Source organism: Ochotona curzoniae, unplaced genomic scaffold, assembly GCF_017591425.1.
Source record: "Ochotona curzoniae isolate NIBS_2020 unplaced genomic scaffold, NIBS_Ocur_1.0 scaffold_2453, whole genome shotgun sequence".
Classification (NCBI taxonomy): Eukaryota; Metazoa; Chordata; class Mammalia; order Lagomorpha; family Ochotonidae; genus Ochotona; species Ochotona curzoniae.
Window position 1 is genome coordinate 2907107 of NW_024467094.1, and position 27834 is coordinate 2934940.

Sequence of the window (27834 nt, forward strand, 5' to 3'; positions counted from 1 at the left end):
ACCAAAATGCTGGACTCAGAACCCTAACCAAGAAAAGACAGAAGACAGAACAGGTCTATGAACCATCTCAGCCATATGTTGGCAGTGAAATACGGGGCAAACGGAGACTCAATGATGGACTATGTCAATCAGTGGATTCTTCCAAGACCTCATAGTGTTTGGAGTGGCAAGATTGGCAGTGATTCATAACTGTTGAACTGTCAAAACCACTTGAGCAAGAACCTCAGAGCATACCCTACATCCAGGACCTGGGGTGGGTGGGAAACTGGGTGGGCCTTCTCCCTTAATACCCCCTTTAAACATGAAGGAAACAATATGGAAATAATAGTCTTACCCACTTTCCTATAGCCCTTGAACCTTTTTACCCTAATTAACTATGTAAAGATTGTAAAAAATATAAATAAATAAATAAATAAAAGGGGAAAAAACAACCACAAAGAAAAAAAAAAGATGTTAGCTCTTATGGGGAATTTTCTGGTGCCTGTCATTCCTTCATTTCCTTCCTGGAACTTACTACCTCCAGCCTCCACATTGGGATGTAAGCTGTGAGAGAGGAGCCCTGTTGGGGTGATTCGTGGCTTTATTTTGATGAGCACCCCTGGGCCAGGCCAAGAGCAGTGACACCGGAAGAAGAAGGACGGTGGTTTCGCACATCCAGTTGAGGAGGTTACAGAAAGAGACATCAAAAGGTTTATGGAAAAATGCAACTGGACAGTATGTTTCTTTTTGGTGTGAAAACACCTGTGCGGTTATTCACAATATGCATTTTCCATGAACTTGAAGAAGAGCTCTCCACAGTTTGCTGGCAGGCGGTAGGGTATCACTGACAATCTAAATCAAGGCAGCAATCTGCAAGTGCAAGTTCAGCCTGTAGCAACTTGCACAGCCACTTACGAGGGCCGCACTTTGAAGAGGAACCATTTAAGACGCTAGATCATTAATCCACGGGGAAGAAGCACAGTCCAGGTGAGAGGCGAGGATTTACGAGGGGTGATTTTGGGTGAGAGGATGGTTAGGACCTAATAACTGGGAGGCCGGAAGACAAAACAGCGGAGAAGAACAGGTCAAGTTCTGCGCTCCGGTGACGTGGTTAAGAAACACGGTACCATGGACAGAAATCAGGAAACGAAGAGGGGAGAGAGACGACGGAGGCAGCCAGTCCTGGGACCACGTGTTGTTTCTCAAGGACCTTTGTGCATCTAGGCAGAAATGCACAGGAAGTAGATGAGACTTGAAGAGCAGAGCTCAGGAGACAGCAGTGAGACAGAGAGTTCTCGCCTCACCTGCCAAGGAGACCATGGCTGAAGAGCAAGGTTCAGAAGGGGAGATGTCAGTTGGGACAAATACTACCAGAAGATGGGGAACTGTTGGCAAGCATGAAGCTAGTAAGAAGTGCAGGAGGCCTGCATGATTGGACAGCGGGAAGGCAGATGGAAGCAGGCGACCCTCTGCCACCAGGAAGCAGGCTTTGTCTGCTCCCTCGTACCCTCTGCTGGGCAGGATGGCCTGCCTGGTCCAGAGATGGGGCTCCAAGTTAAAGCACAGTAGAGCATGTAAGGTACAAAGGCGTATCAACTGACCACATGGATCTGGAAAAGGCAAGAGAAGAAACTGTCCCAGGAGAAAACTGTGAGTGCTCCAATTCTGTAATGACTCATGCCCCCACACAAAGCGCTGTGGTCATTTCGGGGCTTTGCACACAGCAGCTGCAGGCAGTCTGTCCATGTGTGCAAATGGGGAGCCATCCTTCTGAATTCACCTGCGCGTGTTTGACGTCCATCATGGAAGGTACCGAATAACCAAGCTCCCTTCAGCACATTTCTTTGAGCAAGGTTTTTTTTTTTTTTCCTCTTTCTTTATGGATGTGAAAGCATAAACTACTAAACTATGGGGACAGGCTGGTGCTAGGAAAGTGTGGTCAGCAGCAGCTCAGCAGGCAGCTTAGGCAAGCGCTCTGCCACCACACAGCGGGTCAGAGACAAGCCAGTACCTAGGCTGCCTCTCTGTTGTATCTGATTTCTATTTTGTATGAAGAATGGTAGCTTCATAGTATGGATGGGAGAACCTAAGGCAAAACAGACTGTGAGGTTCCGCCTCTTAAAATCAAACTAAGCAAGTGGCTTCTATCTATGGAGGAAATCAAAGTGACTTCTCGACTGTGTTTGAAGGCCTTGAACATTAAGCAGAAAAAGCAGGCAACTCAGAAACAACTGCGGGAATGAAAAGAACACCCATGGTGACTTGCTTGGAGTCAGCGAGTCTGGTGTCAGTGGAATAAAGAGCTCCTTCAGATACCTCTAAAGGCTCAGTCCAACATTTTCTATTACGTTTTACACAGAATTCTTATTTTATTCTTACGTTTTTACAGATTTATTTATTTTTATTGCAAAGTCAGATGTATAGGCAAAGTCAGATGTATAGAGAGGAGGAGAGACAGAGAGGAAGACCTTCCGTCCGATGATTCACTCCCCAAGTGACCGCAATGGCCAGTGCTGCACCAAACTAAGCCAGGAGCCAGGAACCTCTTCTGGGTCTCCCACATGGGTGCGGGGTCCCAAGGCTTTGGGTCGTCCTCGTCTGATTTCCCAGGCCACAAGCAGGGAGCTGGAAGGGAAGTGGGGCTGTCGGGATTAGAACCAGAGCCCATATGGGATCCTGGTGCTTTCAAGGTGAGGACTTTAGCTGCTAGGCCACCGTGCCGGGCCCCACCGAATTTTTATTGTTAAGATTCATTTTATCAATCTGAAAGGTAGAGTTAGAGACGGAGAGAGAGAGATCTTTCATCGGCTGGTTCCCTCCCCAGATGACTACGATGGCCAGGGCTGGGTGCAGGTGCTGCTTTCGCAGGCGCACTAGCAGGCGACTGAAGGGAAGCAGAGCAGCCAGGGCTCCAACTGGCGCTCACGTGGGATGTTCTCACTTGCAGGAGGTAGTAACCTGTGAGACCACAACACTGGCCCTTATGCACAAGTTTTTAAAATGTCCATGAACATCATAACGAACGAGAGAGCTCTGTAATTATTGCACTGTCAAAATTTAAAAAGGTGCTAATAAAAAACCTTCTCTGAAAAGCTGAAAGAGCTTTGTGGTTGCATGAAAGCCAAACTGTTTGGCAGTGGAGGCGTCCTGGTATTCTTTTTATTCACGCCAGAGATTGAATGGGTGATTAAACAATATAGAACAGTGCATTCTTTTTTTTTTCTTTTTTTTAAATCATGGGGTTTATTGATGAGTCGAGAAGAGGCAGAAAGTGGTTGGCAAAAAAACTGACAAAGGAGAAAGACCAATGTTTTAGGAAGCCTCAACAATGACTAAATGTACAAAATGGAAACACTGTGTATGTAGGCTTAAAATGTAAAAATTACAAATGGCAATGCAGGTAAAAATGATAGCAACTATTATTATTATTGAGGAGGAAATCTGAATTCTCTCATCCATTTCTAAAAAAGATCAAGAGCTAACAAAGACCCTATTTATACTTACTTCATCAAAGCAATTAATTTAAAAGAGAAAGGCACGGCGGGTTGATAAATTGTACAACTAAAATTGACCAAAGCAATATTCTCATACAACACTGCCACAACTGTAATTAAACTTTTCATTGATTTCCTGGGATTCATTACAAGGAACCATTTTGCAACACCAGGATCTCATTACAAGGGAATGTAATACACTCTTTCATTAATAACACTTGAAATTATATTTTATTTGGTAATCTCATATTCTGTCCTTTCGCTAATAAACATAAAATCAATGTTGCCAGCGAGGCATGACCCACCCGACGGAGGCCTGGAGGCACAGCTCGGCGGGCCCAGAGCGCAAGCAGAACTGCTCTCAGCCCGCTGGCCCGACCCCATTCTGCGCCCACGCAGGCGGCAGCCAGAGCGGACGCTCACCCGCAGCAGCCTCTGCTGAAGGCAGTCCCGACTCCCAGGTCCAATTCCGGACAGGTACGGCTCTGTCCAGCACCCTCTTACGAACCATGGGCCCGGCCTAAAGCTCAGGAGGGTCGTCTCCTTCTTCCAGGACCCGTCGCTAACAGGATTCACCACATGTGGCGTCTTATCTGCCTGCCTTCTCCAGCAAGAAGTCCCTACCTACATCCTCTAGGATTATGAATATTGGGGTTTTTTTTTTCCTTTTTACAATTTTGAAACAATCGCAATTGTACACACGCCGACTTAGCCTGGAAGACAGCCCTGTTGAAAGCTGCCCCGTGGAATCACGCATGAGTATCCACCAGCAGCTAACAGTAGCAGCTAGAAGGAAAACAGGGACCTTAGTCCAGAGTTGCCAAAGGAAAAAAAAACAAAAACAAAAAACCAAAAGCTAACATTGAACCCACCAGAGGCCTCAGAGTCCTGATGGGAACGACAGCTCCAATTAAGCCGTGTTTAAAACTGCTAAGCTTGTGGCGATCTCATCTACAGCCTTTGAAAACCGACGTGTACGGTAAAGGGCGTGGCAATTAGGAGACCACTCTCTGGGCATCACGGTGGAGGAACACTGAGTCAGGGACCCACTTCAAGGTCACCGGAGTGAACTAGGTGAAGTGAGGAGGGCAGGGCGGGGTGGCAACGGCGAACCAGAGCTCTCCGCAGGCATTCCAGTAACGAGTAAATACAGGCAGCTCCAGCAAAGCAGCTAAATGTAACTGAGAAACCCAAAGAGAATGACAATCACCCAGGGCCAAAGAGAATTTGGGTAAGCACTGTAATCTCTCTCCTGACGTTAAACGATGGCTTCCGCAACATTTCGGCATGCACAATTCCCAGACCTGTTGACAAGACAGTCCTGTCTCCCCTGGCGGTCCATCTGCTTGCGTGGGCGCGCAACACTTCTTGCTCCCGCCAAGACAAGCCACGTTTCTTGAGACACCTGCTTACACAAACAATGCCTTGCCTTCCTGGGTCCCGAGTGAACCTCCTCGCCGCAGCCCACCACTCACACGGCTATCCATACAGCCTCCTCCCCGGAGACTCAGGATGCCTGGGAGCCGGCCTCCCCGACCCTGTGGGTGCGCCAGGGGGCCTCCTTCTGGACACGTGGCAGCTTTTAACCGTATCCAAAACACACAGTGCACTGCCTGGCAAGCAACAACAATATGGGAAATTTTCGGTAACTATTAAGATGTGGTCTCTCCGGTTCTAGATGAAATATCTTTCTGGCCACGAGGCTGGGACGTCACGTTCCAAAGCAGCACGTAAGGACATCCCTCTGAGGAGGTCTGCTCGCTGGGATTACGGTGTGGGTGACCTGTCTGTGCGCCTCCCCCAGGGGACGGGCCAGGCAGCAGTCCTTCCAGCAACCAGCGCAAGCACACACCTCACACCGCTGCAGCACTGCACAGCCTCCGTGCCTCCACAGCTGGCCAGGCCCTGAAAACACTACACTTCTGTCAAAATTTTTTTTTGAATTTTATGGTACAAGTCCATAGGGTCAGGGATTTCCCCACCCACCCCCAACACTACGCTTCGAAAGTGTCGTGTGGTCAGCCCAGAGCAATGGTGAGAAGGTGCGAGAACACTTCGGTTACACCTGGCTCTCTGCTTTGTGGAATATTCTCTAATAAGCAGTCCAGCAACTCCTTTTCAGAAGCAAACTTCCACTAAATGAAGATACTGCACACACACACACAGCAGATTACGTAACCCCAAACCAGGCAAGTCAGGCTGGATGACCTGCACCGGCACGGCAGCCATGACGCACTTCCGGCCCAGCAGGCTGACAGATGAACCGCAGCAGGTCAGAGAAGGGGGAGTCCGGGGAAGGGCGGCCAGGAGGAGCTCCAGCACACATGTAGCACTTCCTCTGTGACAGAGAAGAATCTGCCGCCCATGACCCAGGCCCGGGCTTCCGTCCCTCTCATTCTAACCTTACAGGTGCTTTGCAGAGCAGCCAAGACCCACCTGGATGGCTTGGCATGAGAAGCAGCATTACTCATACGTTATTACTGTTCTATTAAAATATTTCCATATTTGAGATGTGCAGAGAGAGACGGATACGCAGTGAGATCTCTCACCCACTGGGACACTGTCCTGGTGGCTTCCGTGGCCAGGGTGAGGGTGGATAACAAGGATGCCCCCTGGAGCTCCCATGTGGGGTGGGCACGAGCCCAGATACTTCAGTGATCACCATGGCTTTGTAGGGCATGCATTGGCAATGGGCTGGAGCTGGAAGCCAGGACCTGGAATCTAACCCAGGCACTCCGGTATGGGATGCAAGCATCTTAACCAGCTAACAGCCTAATCCAGGATTTTTTATTTCTTCTTTTTTTTTTTTTAAGATTTATTTTTCTTTTCATTGAGAAGTCAGATATACCAACTAGCTGCAACGGCCAGAGCTGAGCTGACCCTGGCCCGGAGCTTCTTCTGGGTCTCCCATACAGGTACAGAGTCCCAAGGCTTTGGTCCATCCTTGACTGCCTTCTCAGGCCACAGGCAGGGAGCTGGATGGGAAGCGGGCTGCTGGGATTAGAGCCAGTGCCCATATGGGATCCCGGCACGTGTAAAGTGAGGACTTCAGCCGCTAGGTTACCGCGCCAGGCCCTTTTTTTCTTTTTTTAAGCTCATTACTTTGAGAACTACTGGCCTCTGAATATAAATGCGAGCATAATGGACACTCTTCATTTCTCCTAAGATCATCCATTTAAAAATAACTTATGAAATATTCAATAAAAAAAACCAGCAAAAAGAAAGATTCAAAAGCGAGTCATCTACAATGCAGCTTTGCATCCATCTCGCGATGTCTTTCCACATTTTTTTTTTTTTTTTGCCACTAACAGTAACCAAGCTGCCTCATAATAACTAGCGGAAAAGCAAAAACATCAACAAGTCGATTTAGATAATTATCAATTGAGATCAAAGATCTGGTATAAACCTGAAACTACTGGCTAGATGAGATTTTGAGATTCTCTATAGATTGCAATGATCCAAATGACCAAATCCGTCCCACTGTCTTTGACCTAATGCTGTAATCAGGTTGGGCCTGGAGTGGTAGCCTAAAGGCTAAAGTCCTCACCTTGCATGCACTGGGATCCCACACGGGTGCTGTTTTGTGTCCCAGGAGCTCCACTTCCCATCCAGCTCCCTGCCTGTGGCCTGGGAAAGCAGTCAAGGATGGCCCAAAGCCTTGGAACTCTGCACCCACATAGGAGTCCCTGAAGAAGCTCCTGGCTCCTGGCCAGGGTCAGCTCAGCTCCGTTGCAGCCACGTGGGGAGTGAACCAACAGATGAAAGATCTTTTCTCTGTCTCCCCTTCTCCCTGTAAATCTGACTTAATAAATAAAAAAAAAATCTTAAAAAAAAAAAAGGATTCTAATCACGTCACTCCCACTGCCCACCTGTCTCTCTAGGATGCCTCACCCATCACATGCCAGGCAGGAGTCAGCAGGCGAAGGGAGGATTTTTATCTGAAGACGTGAGGCAAAGTACTTTTAAAAAATGTAGTATTTTTGCCTTAAATCTTGAGGTCCACAGATGTGACCCTGACACTGATGGCAGGTTTGGTTATGTGTGTGTTCAACAGATGCGGTGATTTCTTGTTGTTGTTGACTGATCTCAAAGCTTGAAATGATATTTCAGGAGCAGAAATGAGGACTCTGATGGCTCTCAAATGAGGGTATAGTTCTTAACGAAATGGCTGCTTCTATGCTTCCCATCGCTAGCTTCATCTCTAGCAACACCTAAAGCTTCAAATGACTGCCAGTCTAATTGAAGTGTGGTTTTTTTTTTAAGGCTTCACATCCTGGCAGTGAACTTCCTGATACAGTCATTTTAGCAACACAAATATCAAACAGAGTGGTAATTTTTATGCTTATTGTTAAGTTCAGATGAAATGTTCAATGATGAGACAGAGTATATATTTTTTTTTCTCTGCCACATTAAAGGATATCAATCAGGAGTAAATGATTACAAGCTATAATCACTTTTGGTTAAAAGACAAGACTTTTTAATGGAGTTTTTTTTTGGGGGGGGGTGGATAACACAGCTGCAGAACTAAGAACTTATTAGCTAGCCTTCCTGTTTTTCTTTTATTCATCCAGCTAATTGCCAAGGTTGGCTTCTCCTAACTCTAAATGTATTCAGCAGCAGTGTTACCAAAATGAAACACTGAAGTGTGGGGACTGCAAAGTCTCCAGGAAGCATTTGATCTGCATTGACATTTCCATTCAGAAACAAGGATGGAGTGTCCGTCAGGTTGGGATAAACACATAGGTTAAAGCTGTTTCTATTAGGCTAATGATGCAACAATGAGTGAGATCCCAAGACTGTTTTGCAACTGGTTTTTCCTTGAGTCAAGAGCTACCTGTACTTTGTTAAAAACTATTTTTAGTTTCTTATCCTTTTCAATGAAATACTTCTCAATATATGTGATGGAAAGGTCTATAGCTTTGGTAATGAATTATAAATGTTCTCCATGCAACTGATGCCGTGTGTACCAAAACTGGTGTGTAAGACACACTTTTGAGTAGTTTTCACACTATTCAAAAAAGTGAAAGCTTTCCCTCCGTTTCTTATCAAAACAGTACAAGAGACTGTCTGGAGAGCAAACAATTTTTAAGACAAATATTTGAAACAAGAACTAAGATTCCTGGGCCTGGCGTGATAGCATAGCTTGGTGGCTAAAATCCTCATCTTGAATGTGCTGGGATCCCATATGGGCGCTGGTTTTAATTCCCACGGCCCCACTTCCCATGCAGCTCCCTGCCTGTGGCCTGGGAAAGTAGTCGAGGAAGGCCCAACGCCTTGGGGACCCTGTACCTGTGTGGGAGACCTGGAGGAGGCTCCTGGCTCCTGGTCGGCTCAGCTCTGGCCGTTGCGGTCACTTGGGAGTGAGTCACCAGATGGGGGATGTTCCTGTCTCTCATCTCTGTATATCTGACTTTCCAATAAAAATAAAATAACTTTAAAAAAAAAACACTAGCATTCCTGCAAGTTTCACGAATTATTTTATATTCTATTACTTTGTACAACAGATCAGCAAAACACAGCTAGTCAACTTGTTCTTCTGTGTTCAAATGTAAGCACATGTTTATAAAGACATTACCAGTTTTGATTTTCACTGAGAATTTTCACCCACCGCTCTACTGAACAGTCAGGCAACCGTGTTTGACTATATCATTCTAAGTGGTCAAGAGGATTTTCCAGCAGGAAGAATCTTCTGGAGATACTCTTTTAGATGACAACCGGAAGGACTCCTTGACTAGTAGCCCTCTTTTTTTTTTCTGCTCTCCTTTTAAGTGAAACTGAAAAATCAATAGTCATTTGCTAAGCTTAATAGTGATCCATTGATAACATTTATGCTCACTACTTATCCGAAAACAAATTTTCTAAATTGGAGACTACATCATGTAGAACAATGTCTTGGAGGGTCTTCCTCGGCTTCAGGGGATAAAGTTTCTACAAATTCAGTGAGCTTAAGAAAAATATTTCAACGTCCTCCACCACCATGATGAGAATAAAACAGAGCCGACTGCAAACCACACCGACAGCCGTCGATAGGGGTACTAGGCTAGGCAGACCAAGAATGAGCAAGCGCAGCGGCACCAGGCCACTTAAAACATCACTCGGCATTGGCAGAATAAGATAACTTTGTAACGGAAAAACTACCGTGTTCACAATTCTGCAAACGATGGAAGTGTGTGTGTGTGTGTGTGTGGGGGGGGGTTCAGTTATACTGTTCCCCACCCTCAACTGAGCTGCTAATTTTTAAACATCTTTTATGCCCAAGGGTGGGCCTGAGCTCGGCAGAGGGAATGTAACCAGGAGAACTGTGGTCCCTTGCCTTCCTGGGGCTTCCTGTCAGCCAGACATCCAAAGAAGCCAGTGACGGTCTTCACTGCAGTGCAAGGTGACGGTGACCCAGCAGGTGGAGGCACAACCTCTGGGAAGAGTACAGAAGGTCTCCTGGCCAGGACGGTGTCCCAGGAGTGAGGCCAAGGCCGAGGACTGAAGGAGGACTGAAGGTGAGGCATGTATCTGGGATGGAGGGAAGAGTGAGCACACAGCCATGTGTCAGGTGAGACTGTTTCAGAGACACGGCCGCTCTCCACCTTGCTCACCTCTCAAAGGACAAGTAAGGACAGGAACAGCTCTCTGCATCTTCTAGGGAGAGTACTCCCATCAGCCCACTCCCGAAACGCCCACCAGGGCTGAAGCTGGGTCAGGCCAGAGCTGGGAGCCAGGGACGCAGTCAGTGCAGGTGGCCTGGGTGGGTGGCAAGGACCAAGGGACACATGAGGAGGAAGCTGGCCCTGGAACCTGGGCACTCCAGTGAGGCCCAGGTAGCTGCACCACTAGGCTAAATGCCTACCCCTCTGTCAAAATCTCACTATTTAACCTTCAAATTCATTATACTTGCCTTTAGCATACTCCCCATACACTATTTCTTCTTACTTGCTACTTTTTTCAAAAAGCTATTAGCAAAGTTCAAGCTTTATATTTAAGGGTTCCCAAAACAAACAGTTGAGCAGAAAGGGCTTCTTGGCATTTAAAAAGACTCCCTCTTAACATTCTTCTGTAATTCATTGCTGTAGAAGTGGCTCATTTCTTAATCTCAATAAATGAGATGCTATCAAGTTTTGCTTTGAACTGGGAATCGAGCCCTTGGTTCTTCCCCTAAATGGTAATTAAGCACCTGGCCAGGACCTCTCAGGACTGAGGCCGGAGAAGCACTGCCTCGACTCTCTGGAGTGCTTCAGATAACCCACCCTGCACCCAGCACCCAAAGACTGGGGTAGGAGGGTGCTCGCCTTCTGGGCTCTGAAGTGTTGGCCTGCCCGCGAGCTCCTCCTGCTATTCCTGCAAGGAGAGAGAGGCAAGGTAACTTTGCAGGAGTGTGAATGGGCTGGGCCAGAGGCTGCTCAAGGGGCTCTCCAAGGCGGGTCTGGGAACCAGCGAAAGCAGGTTCATGGGTTAAAACCCTGATTCTTAGGATCCATGCCAGACCTAGAATGACTCGTATGACCAGGTGATAGCTAGGAATGTCGATGCTAACAAGCACTCCTCATATCTGAGAAGCACGAGGCACAGGCTGGGCTGGCGGAGGGATGTTTGGGGTGGTGCAAAAAACTGAGCAAGATCCCAAAACCCTCAGTGACTGTTGGAGTACAACAAACAAGTGACAGAGAGAGAGAGAGAGAGAGAGAGAGAGAGAAAGGACAGTGTCACGGTGTTCTTGAGCAGTCACTGAGGGCGTTCTTGCTACCTGGCTCGTTTCCTGGCTCAGCTCAAGTTTAATGAAGACGTGTGAGTATACTTCCTAAAGTCTGTGGAAAATGGAATTGAAGGATAAGCTTATTTTGGTGCCCCCTCCCCAAATCCCCCAAAAACAAAAACATCCAAATGAAATCCATGCACGCCAGGGTCTGTGGAAACTTTAAGGAAATGGTATGCAAAGATTTCTAAAATGTGGGGGACCAAGGTTAACATTTTCTTTTCCTTTCATTTTCCATGACTGTGTGAGAGCTCCCCCCATCCTTTGGCCTTGCTCTCTTGTGGGGTCCATGCGGAGTGACTACACCCTACCCAACATTCCAACGAGGAGTCTCAAAATGTGCGTTTGATTATCGGTATGATAACGAAGAACTGCTGACAGATGGGTGCACATCCACCACCACCGCTGGAAAACTCAATGTCAAGTTGGCACATCAGTCTTCATTTAAATACACTCCCTGTGAAGTGCACATGTGTGGTGGGGATCACGGAGCGGGAGACAGGTCTTCTTCCAGAGGAGAGATGTACTGCATAATAAGACAGCCCAGTGGGGGCTCCGAGGAGGCGGGGAAGCTGGCCACTGTCAGAGCTGACTGGGATGGACTGCAGACGTCTGGACTCTGAAACCAACAGTCAACTACAACGACATGGTGCCTCACAACCCCTTGCAGGTGGAGGCCGCCATGCTGCACTCCTCCAGTAGCTGACGGAAGCTCCTCCCTACAGCTTTCCTCCCCAAATAAAAGGCCAAGGCTTGGAAGCAGGTTTCTGACTTGCCACAAGCCCCTCTCTCTATCTTTCTGCCTGGCACACGACATGACAACGGGGCTATGGAAGCCACCTTGCGGATGGGAAGTCACCCAGCTAACGCTGATGGAGAAAAAGTAAAGTTCCGGGCAGGTGGGCTGCAGCCTTGCGGTAGCAGTTCTAGCTCCCTGACTTCAGAACCCTTGGTGTCTGTTGAATGGCTGCTTGCAGGGCTTTTACTTGCGTGCAGCCTGACCCAATCTAACACAGGGGGTTTTTCTTCCTCTTTCTTAAAGTTGGCAGTACTTTCTGGAGGTGGCTGGCATCCTCACAAAACTTTATTCCTACTTTGCTCTAACAGTCACCAGTTAACCACTTAACAATGTAACAGCAAATTGAATCTAAGATCATTAAGTCCCATCTTACCAATTGGGTCAACAGAAAACAGAGTAGCCGAAACACACAGTGGGATTCGATCAGATCCCTGGCTAAAGCAAGCTATCTACGCAGCCCCACACTCACCAGAAACCAAATAAAATCGTGGAATTTATGAAAAATCAGTGAAGAGCTTACTCTGGCAATAAATCAGGTAAAGAAGGGTACTGAAAACCTCAAGAAATATTTGTTAAATATAGCACAGATCAGACTAAATTGAAGACAGTTACCAAGAACCGATGCATTGCTTTCATTATTTCTAAAGAAAAAAAAAAGTAAAGACTAAGCAGCCATTGATAAGGAGATCAGAGAAAAACTGGGAAATGCAGATGCTGTGCTCTCTGTGTTGAGGGCACTCATTATTCCCTCCCCATGAGGAGCAAGGGCACAGGCCAGTCGGATGTGAGCATGGCGGGTCTCCGCCCTGCAAAGACCGTTTCCCATCCCAGTGCAGGGATGCCTGGAGGGGCCACCTGGCAGCCTGGAGAGGCAGGGCGTGGCCTTGGCTCGCCTCTCATGGAAACCAGCTGGGAGCTTATGCCCAGTGCCTTCACAGGGAACAGCAGGCCACCCAGCACCGCCTGCACACGGCAGTATTCCCCGCGTCTCGGCCTTGGAGCAGACACAGCAAGCATATGCCAAGGGAAGAGGCGGATGACATGCAGCATCAGACCTGGGAGCAGGACACGAGCTGTGTGGCTTCAGAAACACGGTGAGGAACAGCTGTTAGAGCAAAGTCCCCCTGTCGGTCACGCCCCTCTCATCTCCCGCAGGCCACAGGACTGCTACGCCGACAGAGCAAACGCTGACCTCCTTCATGCTTCGGGTTCACAACACACAGTGTTGACGCTAACACAGAGGATGCTCACATTCCATACTGGAATATGTGGCTCAAGTCCTGGCCAGTCTGCACTTCCAGTCCAGCTCCCTGCCGATGTGCCTGCAATACAACGGGTGACGGCCCACAGGCTTGGGTCCCCGGCACCCGTATGGGGGATCCCAATGGAGCTGCTGGGTCCTGAGGTCGGATTGGCCTCGCCTCGGTAGCTGCAGCCATTCGGGAAGGGAGTCAACAGGTGGAATATTCTCTCAGTCTTTCTGTCATTCCGCCTTTCAAATAATACAAATCTTAAAAACAAACAAATAAATAGATAAACAGCAACAGGTGGAAGCCCAACACTACCAAAGTCAGATGGAACAAAAGGAGCTTGATTGAATTTCTGAAAATGCGGTACCACAGTATAACCAGACAGACTCTAAGACACCTGTGAGGCCGGGGTCTGCCAGCTACATGTGCCGCCTTCTGGCATCATCCTTAGAAGATGCTACTCTGGAACATCACAGGCACTCAAGGAATAGGAACAGAAGAAAAAGCAGCTTCGTACAACCCTGGGGGGGGGTTGAAAAACGAACCCCACAGAACAGATGAAGTGGGCTAAGAGAGTAAACACAAACACAACCTTGTCACGACAGGAACCGTAAGTCATGAGACGTGGTAAAGAGTAGACGACACAAAGCCGAACCGCGGCTGTGGCGGCCCTGCTGCAGAGGACTTTTCAGAACCAAGTGGCAAAGGATGCTGAGGAAAGCAAGCGGAGAGGGTAGTGCAGGGCGGCAACGACCGGATGACACGGTCAGCAAAACACAGAAACGGAGCTGTCTGGATCAATGTTTCACTAGGTCCCTGAAAAACTTAAGACACACGATGAGAACGGACATGAACAAAGGAAGATGCTATCGCGTGGTAAAATCTCAATTCATCCCCAGCCTAGTCTCTAAGCATACTGAAACTCAAAACACGCATCCAAATGTTTGAAGAAGGAGCAGGGGAACTGATTCAAGAGATGGAGTCTCAGAGGGTGAAGACTGATTCAACATTGACTGTGTATCCTCCACCTTACTCCACCGGCCAGGACACCATTTCCTGTAATTACAAAGAAGTCACTGCAAGAAGAACAAAGTACGGAACTATTTACAAACTCCGTATGTGGAAAGCCTCAGTATTTTTACAGAAATCAGAAACCCATGAAAGAAAGAGACCAACAGCCTCGGCTATGTAAAATGAATTTCCGCATGTGACAGCAAAAAGTGATAACACGCCCCTCTTAGAAATGTGTCGGACATTTACAAGAGACACAGACGATGGGATCAAAGCGTTCACATATTCCTTAACAAATCCTTTCCAACAATAAGCAACAGTCCGGAAGGCATGCAGGTGTTTCACGATGGAAACACACATCACCCAAAACACGGTGACCGTGAAGATAAGGTTAAATGCTGACAACTTCCACCCATCACCTTGGCAGTTATTTGGAAAGACACAGTCTTGTCGGGCATTGGTCGCTGAAGGTACCATCCTGGGTGGCTCGGGTAACAGCATACACTGGCAGTGTCTCGAGGGCAAAAGCTATCAGTGAGAATCCAAAACTTCAGAAGTGTGCATATCCTTTGAGGGCTTTGTGCTTATCCTAAGAAAATCTTCACGGATTTGGCTGTGAAAATACTGTTTTTACCACTGCCTATAATAATAATGCTAAAATAAAACCACCTAAATGGAAGGGACGTAAACGAACTACCCTGGCATGCTATCCATCCATGAAGAACAAGGGGAGGTTTCTACAGAGCTAACTTACAGAGAGAAATATGCACAGCGACACATGTACAGGGACATCAAACATTATTTTTTAACATTAGCAAAATATTAGGGACCACTGAAATATCCACTGATAAGGAAATGTTTGAATAAACTCCTATGTTTTGGAAAACAGACACAAGAGAAACTATGCATGCATAGGAGAAAGCATAAATAATGAACTTTTTTTTAAATATTTATTTGTATTGCAAAGTCAGATATACAGAGAGGAGGAGAGACAGAGAGGAAGATCTTCCGTGCGATGATTCACTCCCCAAGTGGCCGCAACGGCCGGAGTTCAGCCAATCCGAATGTCTCTTCACCAACTACAAGGAACCACACTATATTCTTCAATTATGTTCTGTGTTTTTTTTTTTGACAATCTTCACAACAAGCCTTATAGACAGGATCAGCCCATTTGCTGAGGAAGGGGCTCAGGCTGACACATTAAAAAAAAAAAAAGTGACTGTGATCCAACAGACCAGGATGGTGCCGTTTGGGGATTCCAGCATGGCCAGTGTGCGTCCGACTCCAGAGCTTGGGCTACTAACCCCACCATGGGGACCGAGCAGGGCTAGGACGGGAACACTGTGCTGAAAGCCTGCAGTGGGCTGTGGGCATGCTCTTCGCTGCTTCTGTGTAAAGAAAATGCTCCTCGCAAACTTTTTAAGTCACCAAAGAGAGATAGGTGCATTAAAAAAAAAAAAAAAAAACAAGAGCCGATGAACTGAAATATACACAGGGAACAAGTCTAGAGGATGCTACCCCAAAAACCAAAATCTTGAAGGGAAATACATCAGTGAGTTGGTGGTATTTCGATCTGTTTTCTGTTTGTCTACCTATGGTGCTTATTTTTTTAAAAAAAACAGAAATTCTTGTGAAACAATTAAAAATACTACTCCAATACCTAGGAAGTATATTACTGTCAAAGTAGTATATTTCAAAATATAAAGCACAATTCAAGGGCCGTTGAGATGCAGTGTTTTCGGGCAAATGTAGGAAATTTCTTGATTCAGATGTCCGACAAGTGCCGATGAGAGCAAACTGATTTTCATGTGAGCATCTGAGATGAACCTGCAGCCTCTGCTTCTGCTTTCCCCCTCTGCCTGTTAATAAAACAGCAGCCTGCTCAGCTCTCGCCGTCTACAAAAATCCATACATTGACAGACAGCAGTTAATATCGGTGCCATCGACAGCGTAATGTGTCGGCTCCAATAAAAAAAATCTGTTTCAGGGCTCTGGGCTCAGAAAATGTGGTGGAGCTTTTCAACACAGATGTTATCCAGGAAGGGAAAGAAGAAAAAAAAAAATGTCCTGCTTTTTATTGACCTATATTAAGCATAAACTCAGTTCAGTCGCCAACGCCTCTTATGATCCTAATCCAAATAAAATTTCTTCACCCCCAGTGTGGTCCATGCAACAAACTCTAAACACATATTGTAAATAGCTCAGCTGGCAAGAGAGAAACCCAAGGGGGACACATTATTCCTTCTTTATAAACTCGGTATTATATCCGCTCACAGGGGGCGGCGGGCAGAAAAACCTTTATTTAGCACCAGCAAACGTTGGCCGTCAGGGCCGGGGCATCAGGCTGCTGCCGCCCTGTTCCCCCAGCGAAGAAATCAGCAGGATGACCACGGCCTGGCCTTGCACTTACTCCAGTTAATTACCCTTGGTATATTACAGCTATAAACAAAAAGGAGGAAAAGGGAGCAGAGTTCTAGAAAAGTGATCGCTGGCTCTCAGATTTTTTTTTTCTGCCTGACCTATCATTAGCAAGCTATAAATGAATTGCCCAAGATGTGAAGAGTCCAAAAGAAATCAATTGATAAATACCAGGGATTTTCTTAAAGGAGGGAAAAAAAAAAATCCTGCTGACTCTAAGATGTGTGAATTCAAGTAATAAACTAAATAGGCAAAGTAAGAGGTCAGATAAAAGGGCAGGGGTCACCCAAAGGGTGCCGCTCGTTTAAATGGAATAAGCAGAAGGAAATGGCTTTAATTCATTTAGTTCACCCAGAAACCTGGGGCATGGAATACATAAAATGATACGAGGGGAAGTTGACTGCCCTGGGACTTTTCCATCCTTGGCTGTAGGTGAGGCTGCGGCTGGCTCGCTCCCTTCCTCCTTCCCTCTGTGGTGCATCTCACTTTCCCATACGTCTCCTGTGTGGTCCAGACTCTGCCCAGCTGGCTTTTCCTGCTGCCAGAGGCCCTCACCAGCTGCACTGGCTCTCAGGAGGCCCGGTTCTTTCCACCTCCAGCCAGACCTCTTGGTCTGGGACCCAAGCTCGCTGGTCCGAGGATCGCCGACTTGGCTTTTCTCAAAGTGTGATCCACACACCAGCATCACACAGTGCTCTGGGTCCTGAATCATCGGACGGAAGATCTTTCTCTCTGTCTCTCCTCCTCTCCGTACATCTGCCTTTCCAATAAAACAAATAAATCTTTTTTTAAAAAAATCAACCAAACAATAATAACAAAAAAGTCATTCCTATCCCAAGAACCTCCTTTCATGCACTTATAATAAAAAAAACCACTAATATGGTCCCCCTTCCCCGCTGCCCCACGGACATAACAGGGAACACTGAAAAATCCATCTCCTCGCCTTCCCACCAACTCCTACACTCTCCCTCCTGACGGGGGTCGCGTGAGTCTGCACCCTCCTCAACCTTTGTAATAAGTACTAAAAGACGAACAAAACAACACGATGTCCTTCCAAAGAACCTTCCAGGCCTTCCTACTGTGCCAGTACGACCACGTGACCCCTGCCTAACTCTGCCATCCTGGTAACCGCCTCTCTTAGGAGACAGTGAGGTCACGCGGGGTTGCTCCCCATTGCTCAGCAGGTGTCTGGACACGCTTGGGTCGTTCTAGAAGAGGCTTCAGCCATGGACCACTGATCCCCTCCTCATCTTTCTCGCCTGGTAAGTAAATACTTGTTCAGTGACTCCACAGGCAGAAGCCAGCTGAAGGGCAAGTGCAACCCAATCCAGTGACTAACCGGAACTGTTAGGAAGCGCACCTCTCCAAGCCTTCCATGTGCGTGAGGCATGCATGTGGCTGGGCGCTGCTCAAGGCATTATGTAATCTCGTTGTGAAATGATTCATTATTATTTCCATTTTACAGATGTGGAAATTGTCACAGTGAGGTTCAGGAACTGCCCAGACCCTCTGGCTAGTAAGTGTTAAGGCCAGCATCTCAACTTGAAGTCTGCTGGACTTCAAAGCCACCTTCACTGTTTTCAGAAGGGGAACTGGGGCCAAGGCCGGGCTGCACGGAGAGGCCCTGGAAGGATCTGGCTGGCTGAATAACAGGCCGACCCGCATCCCAGGAAGGCAGGGGAACATGCGTGCAGGACGGAAGGCCAGAGTGGGGACCAGGGTGAGGGGAAAAATTGCATGCTTCTGGCAAAACGTGGGATCATTCCACATGACATTTATTTAGAAACAGGTGGAGCGGTGGCAGGAGGCAATGGAGGGACTATAGACGCTTATGTAGGGTGAACTTGGAAAAACTGAAGGCCACGCATGCTTCAGCCAAGTCAGTCTGGCGACTGTGCACAGCAAGAACTGCAGGGGCTGGCAGGGGGGGTGGTGGTGGCGGTGGTAAGAATAAGGGCCGAGAGTGGGGAGGAGCTGCAGCAGAGCCAGAGGCCTCACACACTCTGGACCGGAACTAGGAGACCGGTTTTAGCAAGAGGGAGAGCAACTGTACGGGTACAGAAAAGAGTGGGATGTTAACCTAGAGATGCAGAAGATGGGGAGGCCAGAGCTAAGGTGCAGTACGCTGCCAGCCGCCAGGCACAGGGCAGGGACACAGGGCTGGTGTGCCCAGCAGACAGCCATGCTACATGACATTGCACGCAAAGAAAGGGGCTCCTGATGGGCACAAAAACCACTGCTGAGAAAAGATGGCCTCTTTTTGTTTGTTTGTCTGAAGATGTACTTATTTTTATTGGAAAAGCAGATTTACAGAGAGAAGGAGACAGAAAGATCTTTCGTCTGCTGGTTCACTCCCCCAAGTGGCCACAATGGCTGGAGCTGAGCCAATTCAAAGCCAGGAGCCTCTTCTGGGTCTCCCACGTGGGTACAGGGTCCTAAGGGCTTCGGCTGTTCTCTACTGCTTTCCCAGGCCACAAGCAGGGAACTGGATGGGAAGTGGAGCAGACAGGATATGAACTGGCACCCATCTGGGATTGCAGAGCATGCAAGGCAAGGACTTTAGCCATTAGGCTACCATACTGGCCCTCTTTTTTTCTTTCTTTCTTTCTTTTTTTTTTTTTTTGGATGATGATTACATAGTTGAGAAGGATGCATGCCCGTGTGGCCCACTGGTTAGGGTGGAAAGGGTCCTAGAGGCCCCCTTTTAAAGGTGACATTCTCATGCCTGGAATTTCTCTACAGTCATCCTTGAATAGGTCACCAATATGACACACAGAGTACTTGTGTAAATGACAAGGTAAGTTCTTGAGAGATGCAGTGGCTCCTGGCACACAGCACCGCAGCCACCGTCACAGTTCCACCGCAGAAGCCTTACTCAGATCCTCGGCTTCTTCATTCACTCCCCCTCTGCTAGTGTCCATCATCCCCCGGGTGATCCTGAGGAAACAGGTCTGCCTCTTTTCACCCTGGAGTCTGGACTCCCATTGGTCCTCCTCTGTTACTTTAACTTAAGAACTGTTCCATAAGCACCTGGCTTTAGCTTATTACCACCCCGAAGATTTGATCTCACTCTTCAAGAAGAGAGGAAGAGACTGGGTCTCCTCGGAGGCACAGATCTCCAGAATCCATTTGCACTGCACGGGGCCAGCCCAGAATCACCTGTGTCCAACTTAGCTAGGAGCTAGGATAATAACAATGTGGTACCTGACTCACAGGGTGATTGTGAAAATGGAATGACATAATTATAAGTTAATACTAAAATACATGCAATAAAATTAGGTATATAGTGTGCCAGGACTCAGCCAAGGGGAAGGAGAAAAAAAAAAAAAGATTGCAAGGCTCTTTTAAGAAAACCACACTGGGTACAATCAAGAGACCCCCACAAGAAGTGAAACACAGAAGGCAGCTCCAAGTCCTGGGGGCCACTGCGGGTTCCCAGCAGGCCCGGCAGTATAATTCTCCTGGTTCCAGAACTCTCTATACACTGCATTTGAAACTACAGTAGGTGCAAAAACACTGGCGACAGGGAGGTGCTGGGATCAACGGTCCACTTAATCCCAAGGGAGAGCCAGGTTCCTCTGGGCACCATCCCAGATTGGGATGCGATTTACAATTCTGTGTAAATGGGATTCAGATAACTTAACCTCGAACCTCGATTACATGGAAGAGACTGACAAAAAACGGTACCTGTGAGTTTGATCTTGGAGAGTCGGGCCAAGATTCCCGGCAGGTCCTCCACACGCAGCTTCATCTCTTTCCATTGCTTTTCTTCTTTTGTGTCTTCCGTGCCTGTGGTGCTTTCGCATGGCAAGTCAGGCTCTGTTTCGATCAACTCCTTCCCCTTTGGCCTTCTGGACACAGACAGACTCGGCGCCGCGAGGGGTCTCATCTCACAGATATCTGCATTGGGTTGGCTGGGAGATGCTTTTTCGAGGAAGGGGGAGGCCTCTGGCTCTGGCTTTGGTTTTACTTGCTGGTTAAGGCTCCTGTTCAGTTGTGTGATGTACTAAGCAAAGAAAGCAAACATAAGTTACCGTGAAAGCGAGGCCCCACATGTCATCTGGGACCAACACTATGCGTCGGGCTGACTTGAAAATACTTTTCTTTTGTGGTACTGCAACTTCGATATTAGTTACTTCTGCTTGTATCTACAGAACATTCATTATGTGGAATTCATCACACTCTAGGATAGGAAGGATAAAGTGAAAGTCTCCATCAAGGTTTTCACATCTGTCCCGTAGAAAACCAAAGGAGTGCAGGTGTCTGGAAAAAAAGGTCAGTGCATTTCGCAATTGATTTCTTCTAGAATTTTCCCATGGAGCCTTAACATGCTCAGCACAAGCAGTTTTCTGTCATCAAAAGCCCAAGTGAACTAGAATCCTTTCCACGTGCTTGAGCAGACAGGACCAAGAGGGGCTTAGTCTGGGGACACAAACCCAGAGTTAAGGGATGTTGTACCCACACGGTGGGAAAAAGTAGAGGAGTTGGAGTCAGGTAGGCTTTATCACTTATAAGCCAAAATTAATAAGCACTACTGACATTTGCTAGTTTATGCGGCATCTATTGTATTCCATCTTCTCAACAGCTTTCACAGTACCATTACTAACAGTGTTCCTCAATAACTAGTTCCACGTAGCCCCGGACCATGGGACCGCCTATCCTAGGTAACGGTAAAGTGCCTTTCCACTCATTGCCTCCAAAGTCTTAGCCTTACACATACCAGTCTCAGGTAAGACTTCAAGAACTCAAGAAAGAGTTCAGAAGTCTATTTATGTAACAAACCCATCACGTATACACTTGACTTTGTCTTCTATTCATTATTGTTGACCCCTAAGTTAGAAAGCCCAAACATTTATAGAGATTTAAACCTCATATCAACATAATGAGTTGAAGATTTTAAATTGAAGTTTTAACTGTAAAGTGGGCATTCTAAGAAAGCGGAGAGGGACGTCACACGGAACTGGATGTATTTGCTGTTATTTTATGTGGGTGCTGCAACCCTTCCCCTCCCTGTGACGGCCTTCAGCGGAGCTCTGCCAGCAGAGACAATGACAAACGCCCCGCTAAGTTACCAGGATGTCTATGACGGCATAAAATCAGCCCAGATAAAGGCCTAATACCTTATCCATGTCCACTGCAACATGACTAGCAAATTACAAAAACCCTCACTTTCTTTAAATCTGTTCGTAAGTATAATATGCTAAAAAGGCCTTCCAATGCTCTACTGAAAAAACAAGAGCACCACACCGTTAAAGCAATTATTTCTATATTAACTCAGATATTCATAGAACTTCAAAGAATTTACAAAAGATATATCATAGCAGTTCAGCTTTTCCTAATTTTAGCCAAGTCAAAGTATGCCAGAAGTTTTCAATCTTTCTCCAAACTTAATCAATAGGTTCAGAATCATGCTTTTAAGCTCAAACACCGCAATTAGTCTGCTTTCAGTTAAGAATAATCAAAACAAGAGACAAGAGTTTTGGATAAACTCAAGAGGACACGAAGTTAAACTCCTTCAAACTCTTCTTATACTAGAAAGTTCTGAAATTGCCTCCCACAGAGAGCCGGGAGAAAGCAACAGAGCAGAGACAGCCTTCGGAACGTACCGTGCGCTTGAGGAAGGCGAAGTGCTGAAATGAAACTCGCTGCCTGTTGACACTTCTGAACAGGTGCAGGAACCTGTCAGGGGAGTCTCGGAGAACTCTTCCTTCCAGAGACAGCAGGCATCCTCCCACCCAACCTGCAAGAGGGAGAGAAGAGGAACGGGCGTGACAATGACTGTCCTGACCCATGCATTGCCGCTCAGAGTTTTGCAAGAATGACCTCACGCGGATTTGCATAGAAAGGCGATCTAACAGCAAGTGTGCAGTTTAAGTGTAATTCTTCACAAAGACAGAAGAAATCTGTCATTCTGGGGTCATTTTGCTTTTACCGTATCAAGTGCTAACATGATTACGCACTGCACACACCCTTCTTCAGATGAGTCTTTCAAATGAGTTCTGAAACTTTTTTAGAAAGTGGAAAGTGAAAAGTACAATTTTTTTTCCTTTTTAATATGTAGCAGTAAATTGAACTATGTCTATGTTTCAGGTTGATATTTTGGCCATGGCGAGTAAGACAAATGAAGAGAAGTCAGTTCCCAATGCGCAGCCTGTTAGTTCAGGCAGCAGTAAGCAGTTTGGGTTGCACGCAACCCCGGCTCTGACTCATTCCGCTCCAACTTCGCTCACACTCTGACCATCCCAGTGCTCCTTTCTCAGGCCTCAACCTGCTCAAAAAAACATCAATCTATCTGAAAGGCAGAGTAACAGAGAAAGATGGAGAGAGAAAGCGGAGGATGGAGAGTGACAGGAGAGCGGCGAGGAGGGAGGAGGGGAAGGGAACGGAGAGGTCTTTCATTAGGCCTTGAACCAGACATGCACATGGAACGCCAGTGGCACTGCAGGCACCCAGTGAACCTGTGGCGCCACACCGCCAGCCCCGGGCCTCATCTTAATTCAAACCTTTGACAATCTGTGGATTCTCCCTTTCTATCAAGGCACGGGGAGAGGGAGGTCTTCCAACGTGTTCTGTTCATTTCCCACATGGCGGCAATGGCCAGGGCTGTGCCAATCAGAAGCTGGAGGCCCAGGGCTTCCATGTGGCAGTAGAGGCCTGACCACTTGGACCACCTTCCACTGCTTTCCCAGAGAGTCAGATCAGAAGTGGGGCAGCTGGGACTCCAACCCTGTGCCCGTATAGCATGCTGGTGGCAGATTAACCCACAATGCCACAGCACTGTCTCCCAGGTAATTTCTCTAACCCCTTTCTTCAAGACATGATCCCTATTTCTTAGTGCTGGCTCTCTTGGTACCACCACACAGATGGGGCCGGATGTCTTTAACAACGCTTTATCCCACCCGTCCGTCTGCTCTGTTCCCTGCTGCAGATAAAACCACTCCCCGCTGAGAGTTCAGGAACATCCTGCACTCTCTTTTCATCATCTAATAGCCACTGCGTCCAGTCAATACGAACACGTAAGTCAAATCTCTCCATGTCTTCCCATTGCTCCCAATACGCCTTACTGTCTGCCCTTCACCAGGGTAGCAGCAGTATGAGGCAAGTGGTCATCCAGCCATCAGCAACTTTCTTTCTTCCCAGTTCACGCTCCCTAAAGTAAATGGTTCTCATCTTGCAACCAGAATAGATGCTGCTTGCCCACCTGTGGCCCTACATCTCCCTGAAGCAATTCTGTCTCCGGAGCCTCCACTAGACACATGACGTATTTCTCAGGTGGATTCATCTGTTTATGTAATTACCTCGTACACCATTTTTTTTAAAGATTTTTTTTTTTATTGGAAAGTCAGACAGAGAGGAGGAGAGACAGAGAGGAAGCTCCTCTGTCCAATGATTCACTCCCCAAGTGGCTGCAATGGCTAGAGCTGAGTCAACCTGAAGCCACGAGCCAGGAGCTTCTTCCAGGTCTCCCATGTTGGCACAGGATCTCAAGGCTTTGGGTCATCCTCTACTGCTTTCCCAGGCCACAAGACGAGAGCTGGATGAGAAGTGGGGCTGCTGAGATTAGAACCAGCATCCATTTGGGACCCTGGTGTGTACAAGGCAATGACTCCAGCCACTAGGCCACTGCACCATTCTGCCTATTAATTTCTTAAGGTCTCTTTCATCAACTACCCTATTGCTTTATATAATAGTGTTTGGCATTTCTTGATGCAAACTGGATCCATTTGTGTTCATCAGCAAAGTATTTTACTTTATTTTGTTTTAGTTCTCAGCGGCAGGGACTCTCCTTTCCTCGCCTTTGTTCCAAGAGCAGGTGGGATGTTTTCCATAGAGTTATGAAATGATGCTTGACCACTGCGGAGCCCACTGAGATGGCCTAGACAGTGGAGAACTCTCACAGCCCCTCCACATACACAGCAATGATCTGAGACTGAAGACAAGTCACGCTGGGCAAAGTCACGTCCTCAAACCTCAGTGAAGGATGATACACTTATTTTCCATGTGAATGAATATGAGTTTGTCTTGGAAGCACGTGGGAAAAGAGCTCTCAATATCAAGAGGGTCAGACTGAGATGTCACAGAATGGTAGGAAAGAAAAACAGCTAGAAAAGAAAAGTGTACTTACAGCTGAAAAGGCTTCATTTAATTAAAATAGGTCCCATTTCTGTGAATTAGTATGTAGGAAAATATTTCAACAATATGTGATTATGTTTACATTGGAGACTTGGGGTTGGTGATGTGGCATAGCAAGTTATGCCTCCACCTGCAATGCCAAAATCCCCATATGGACACCAGTTCAAATCTCAGCTGCTCCTCTTCCAATCCAGCTCTTTAAGGTGCCCAGGAAAGCAGTGGAGGATGGCCCAAGTTCTTGGGTCCCTGCACCCACATGGAGACTTGGAGGAAACTCCAGGCTCCTGGCTTCAGACCAGCCCAGCTCTGGCCACTGTAGCCATTTGGTAAGTCAACCTAGTGAATAGACGACCTCTCTCTCTCCTTCAATGTCTGTAAATTCGTTTTTCAAATAAAAATAAAAGAGAACAATCTGGAAATGCATAATACCTGCTGTCCATCAGCAACCCTTTATCACGCTTACAGGGTTTGACCACTGAGCAAGGAGACAAGGAGCAGAATGTTCTCAGAAATTCATCACAGCTATAAAATGCTTGGAAGGCAAAGCTCATGAGACCCCCCAGCACCTTTCCGGCCAGCCCTTCTCAGCACGCGGTCATGAAGGATCTTCCCAGGGGCTTGCACTGAGTCACACAGACCACTTCCTGGCAGACATTCTGGAGACTGTTCACAGCTTCAGAACGCAAGCCATCCATGAATTCCTCTGTCCCACCCTCGCAAACGCGGCTCCAGCATCACAGGATATGGAGCTGTCTGTCTACTGGAACTGGGACCCTCGGGGATTATCCCCTGGGGAAGCTGAAAATACAGCATGCCTGGGCAGAAAGCAAGCCAGCTAGCCAGAGGGAGGCAGCTGGAGAAACCACAGGGAAGTGATAATTATACACTGCGGGAGGAGGAGGCCTCTGAGAATGAGCGTGTGAGGTCATGATCAAAGAGCAGTCAGGAATGGTAAAGTAACCAAAAAGTGATTTGAAACAAGAAGCAAGGACCTTTAAAAAAAGAAATAAGAAAGAAAACACCGTCAGGCTTTAAGGGGTGGACACTGGACCTAGTGCTGAAGACACCCACCCCATTTTAGGGCACCCAGGTTCTCCACATGGCTCTTAATTCAGGCAGTGGTCCTGTCCCTACTGAATGAGAGATGGAGTGTGTTGCCCAGCTCCTGAATTTGGCCTCACTCAATTTTGGCCATTGAGGATAGATGAGGCATGAACCAGCAGGTGCGAATTTGCACATTCCTCTCTCCCTCTCTCTACCTCTCAAATACATTTTTAAAAACCAGCTTTTCCTTATGGAAAATTGTACTTCTTTTTTTAAAAAAAAGAATTATTTATTTTTATTGGAAAGGCGGATATACATAGAGGAGGAGAGACAGAGAAAATCTTCCATCCGATGATTCACTCCCCCAAGTGAGTGACACTGCCAGTGCTGTGCCAATCCAAAGCCAGGAGCCAGGAGCTTTTTCAGGGTCTCCCACGTGGGGTGCAGGGACCCAAGGCTTTGGGCCATCCTCAACTGCTTTCCCAGGTCACAAGCAGGGAGTTGGATGGGAAGTGGAGCTGCCAGGATTAGAACCCGCACCCAGATGGGATGTTGGCGCGTCCAGGGTGAGGACTTTAGCAGCTAGGCCATGCCGCTGGGCCTGGAAAACTGTACTTCTATGAAAAAAGCAGGAGCGTTCAACAATGACCAAACCCTGGCCAGTCTTGTTTCAGCCACACTTCCCTGCCCTTTGCAAACCGCAAGGGGCCCATGCCAGTGGATCTGCTTAAACGTATTCCTCTCACATCCATTAGCTATCACCCTAAAATACTGAGGGCAAAACAATCCCCCCCTGCCTCTTTCATAGTTCCAAGAGAACAAATTCCATCATTCACAAGTAACTGCAACAGCAGTGTGTGGGAGGCCCTGGGGACACACAAGTGACCCAGACAGACTGTGTTGTTCCCTCCGCCCTGTTCCTATTCTAGCTGGGAGGCACTGAGAACAGACCAGGACATGCAATTAAAGATTGTGCTAATCATAATGAAGGAAAGAAGGTGATTCGGAGCCTGACTTTGGCGGTCAGAATGGGCCTCTCTGCTACAGTGTCCTCTGAGCTGAGACCATGGATGAAGGGCATCCCAGCTGCAAGATGCACCTGTCGCCGTACCTTCAAAGGGAAGATGATACAGAGTCTGGGTGGGGAACGGGTGGGAGCAGGTATGCCCTGCTGTCTGCACCTGGCCCCATCACTGTGACTCTTCAGACCCCAGCGAGGAGTCTCAGGAACACATGCCATGAGCTTCCCTCGTCCTGGCACGCCAACAGGTGAGGCTCTGCCAAGCCAACCAGTCCTGCCCTCTCCTCCAGCTCCACCACCTGAAAAGCACGTGACACTGCCCCTCCGCGATCGAGGTCGCGGTGTGGACCCCCGGGGGTGTTACCACGCAAGCCTGGACCGTAGCTCCGCGCCTCCTTCCCTCCAGCCTCCCCGAAAGGTACTTCCTCGCTACCGGCGACCGGCCGACCTCTCCAAGGGCTCCCAAGGTTGCAGCCAGCCGGAACTGACTGACGGCCTCCCACAGAACACAGAGGCCAGAATGTCCCCGAGGCGAGTGTGGGTACCTGTCAGGAGGCGTGAGGAGAGAGCGTGCGGAGATGCGGCCATAACGCACGCGCTGGGTCACCCCGGGGCTTCCCGGTGTCCTAGCCCCTCACCGGCTGCTGGGCGCCGCCATCTTCCTTCCCCGCCCCCTGTGCGGGGAGGGACGCTTCCGACGCGTCACTTCCGACGGGCGGGCGGCGCGGGCCGAGTGCGGTGCTGTTAGGGGCATGGCCGGCGACGCGGGGCCGAGGTACTGTGGAGGACGCGGGAAGCGCGGTGTGGGGCGCAGTTCTCGGGCAGGACGAGGCACGCCGGGGGCTGGACGGGCCTTCTCCGGCCGGACCCGGGCGCTGTGGGCTGAACCGGCCCCTGAGGGCGACCGAGAGGTGACGCGAGCATCCCGAGGCGTCTCTCCC

At 48.0% G+C, this 27834-nt stretch overlaps 1 protein-coding gene across 2 annotated transcripts in view; it reads right to left on the minus strand.

Moving 5' to 3' along the window:
- Window positions 1-27549, minus strand: part of LOC121169732 (protoheme IX farnesyltransferase, mitochondrial) — a 119939-nt gene extending 92390 nt beyond the window's left edge. Inside the window, exons 1-3 of one of the 2 annotated variants that reach the window (XM_041000390.1) lie at window positions 27439-27549; window positions 22302-22435; window positions 20383-20701 (exon numbers count right to left, since the gene is read on the minus strand). In XM_041000390.1, coding sequence (XP_040856324.1) covers window positions 20383-20701; window positions 22302-22435; window positions 27439-27481 — 496 coding nt within the window. In that variant the 5' untranslated portion in view covers window positions 27482-27549. Of the gene's footprint in view, window positions 1-20382; window positions 20702-22301; window positions 22774-27438 lie in introns of those variants that run through there. The other variant, XM_041000389.1, reaches the window with a different exon arrangement.
- Window positions 27550-27834: the final 285 nt, after the last annotated feature.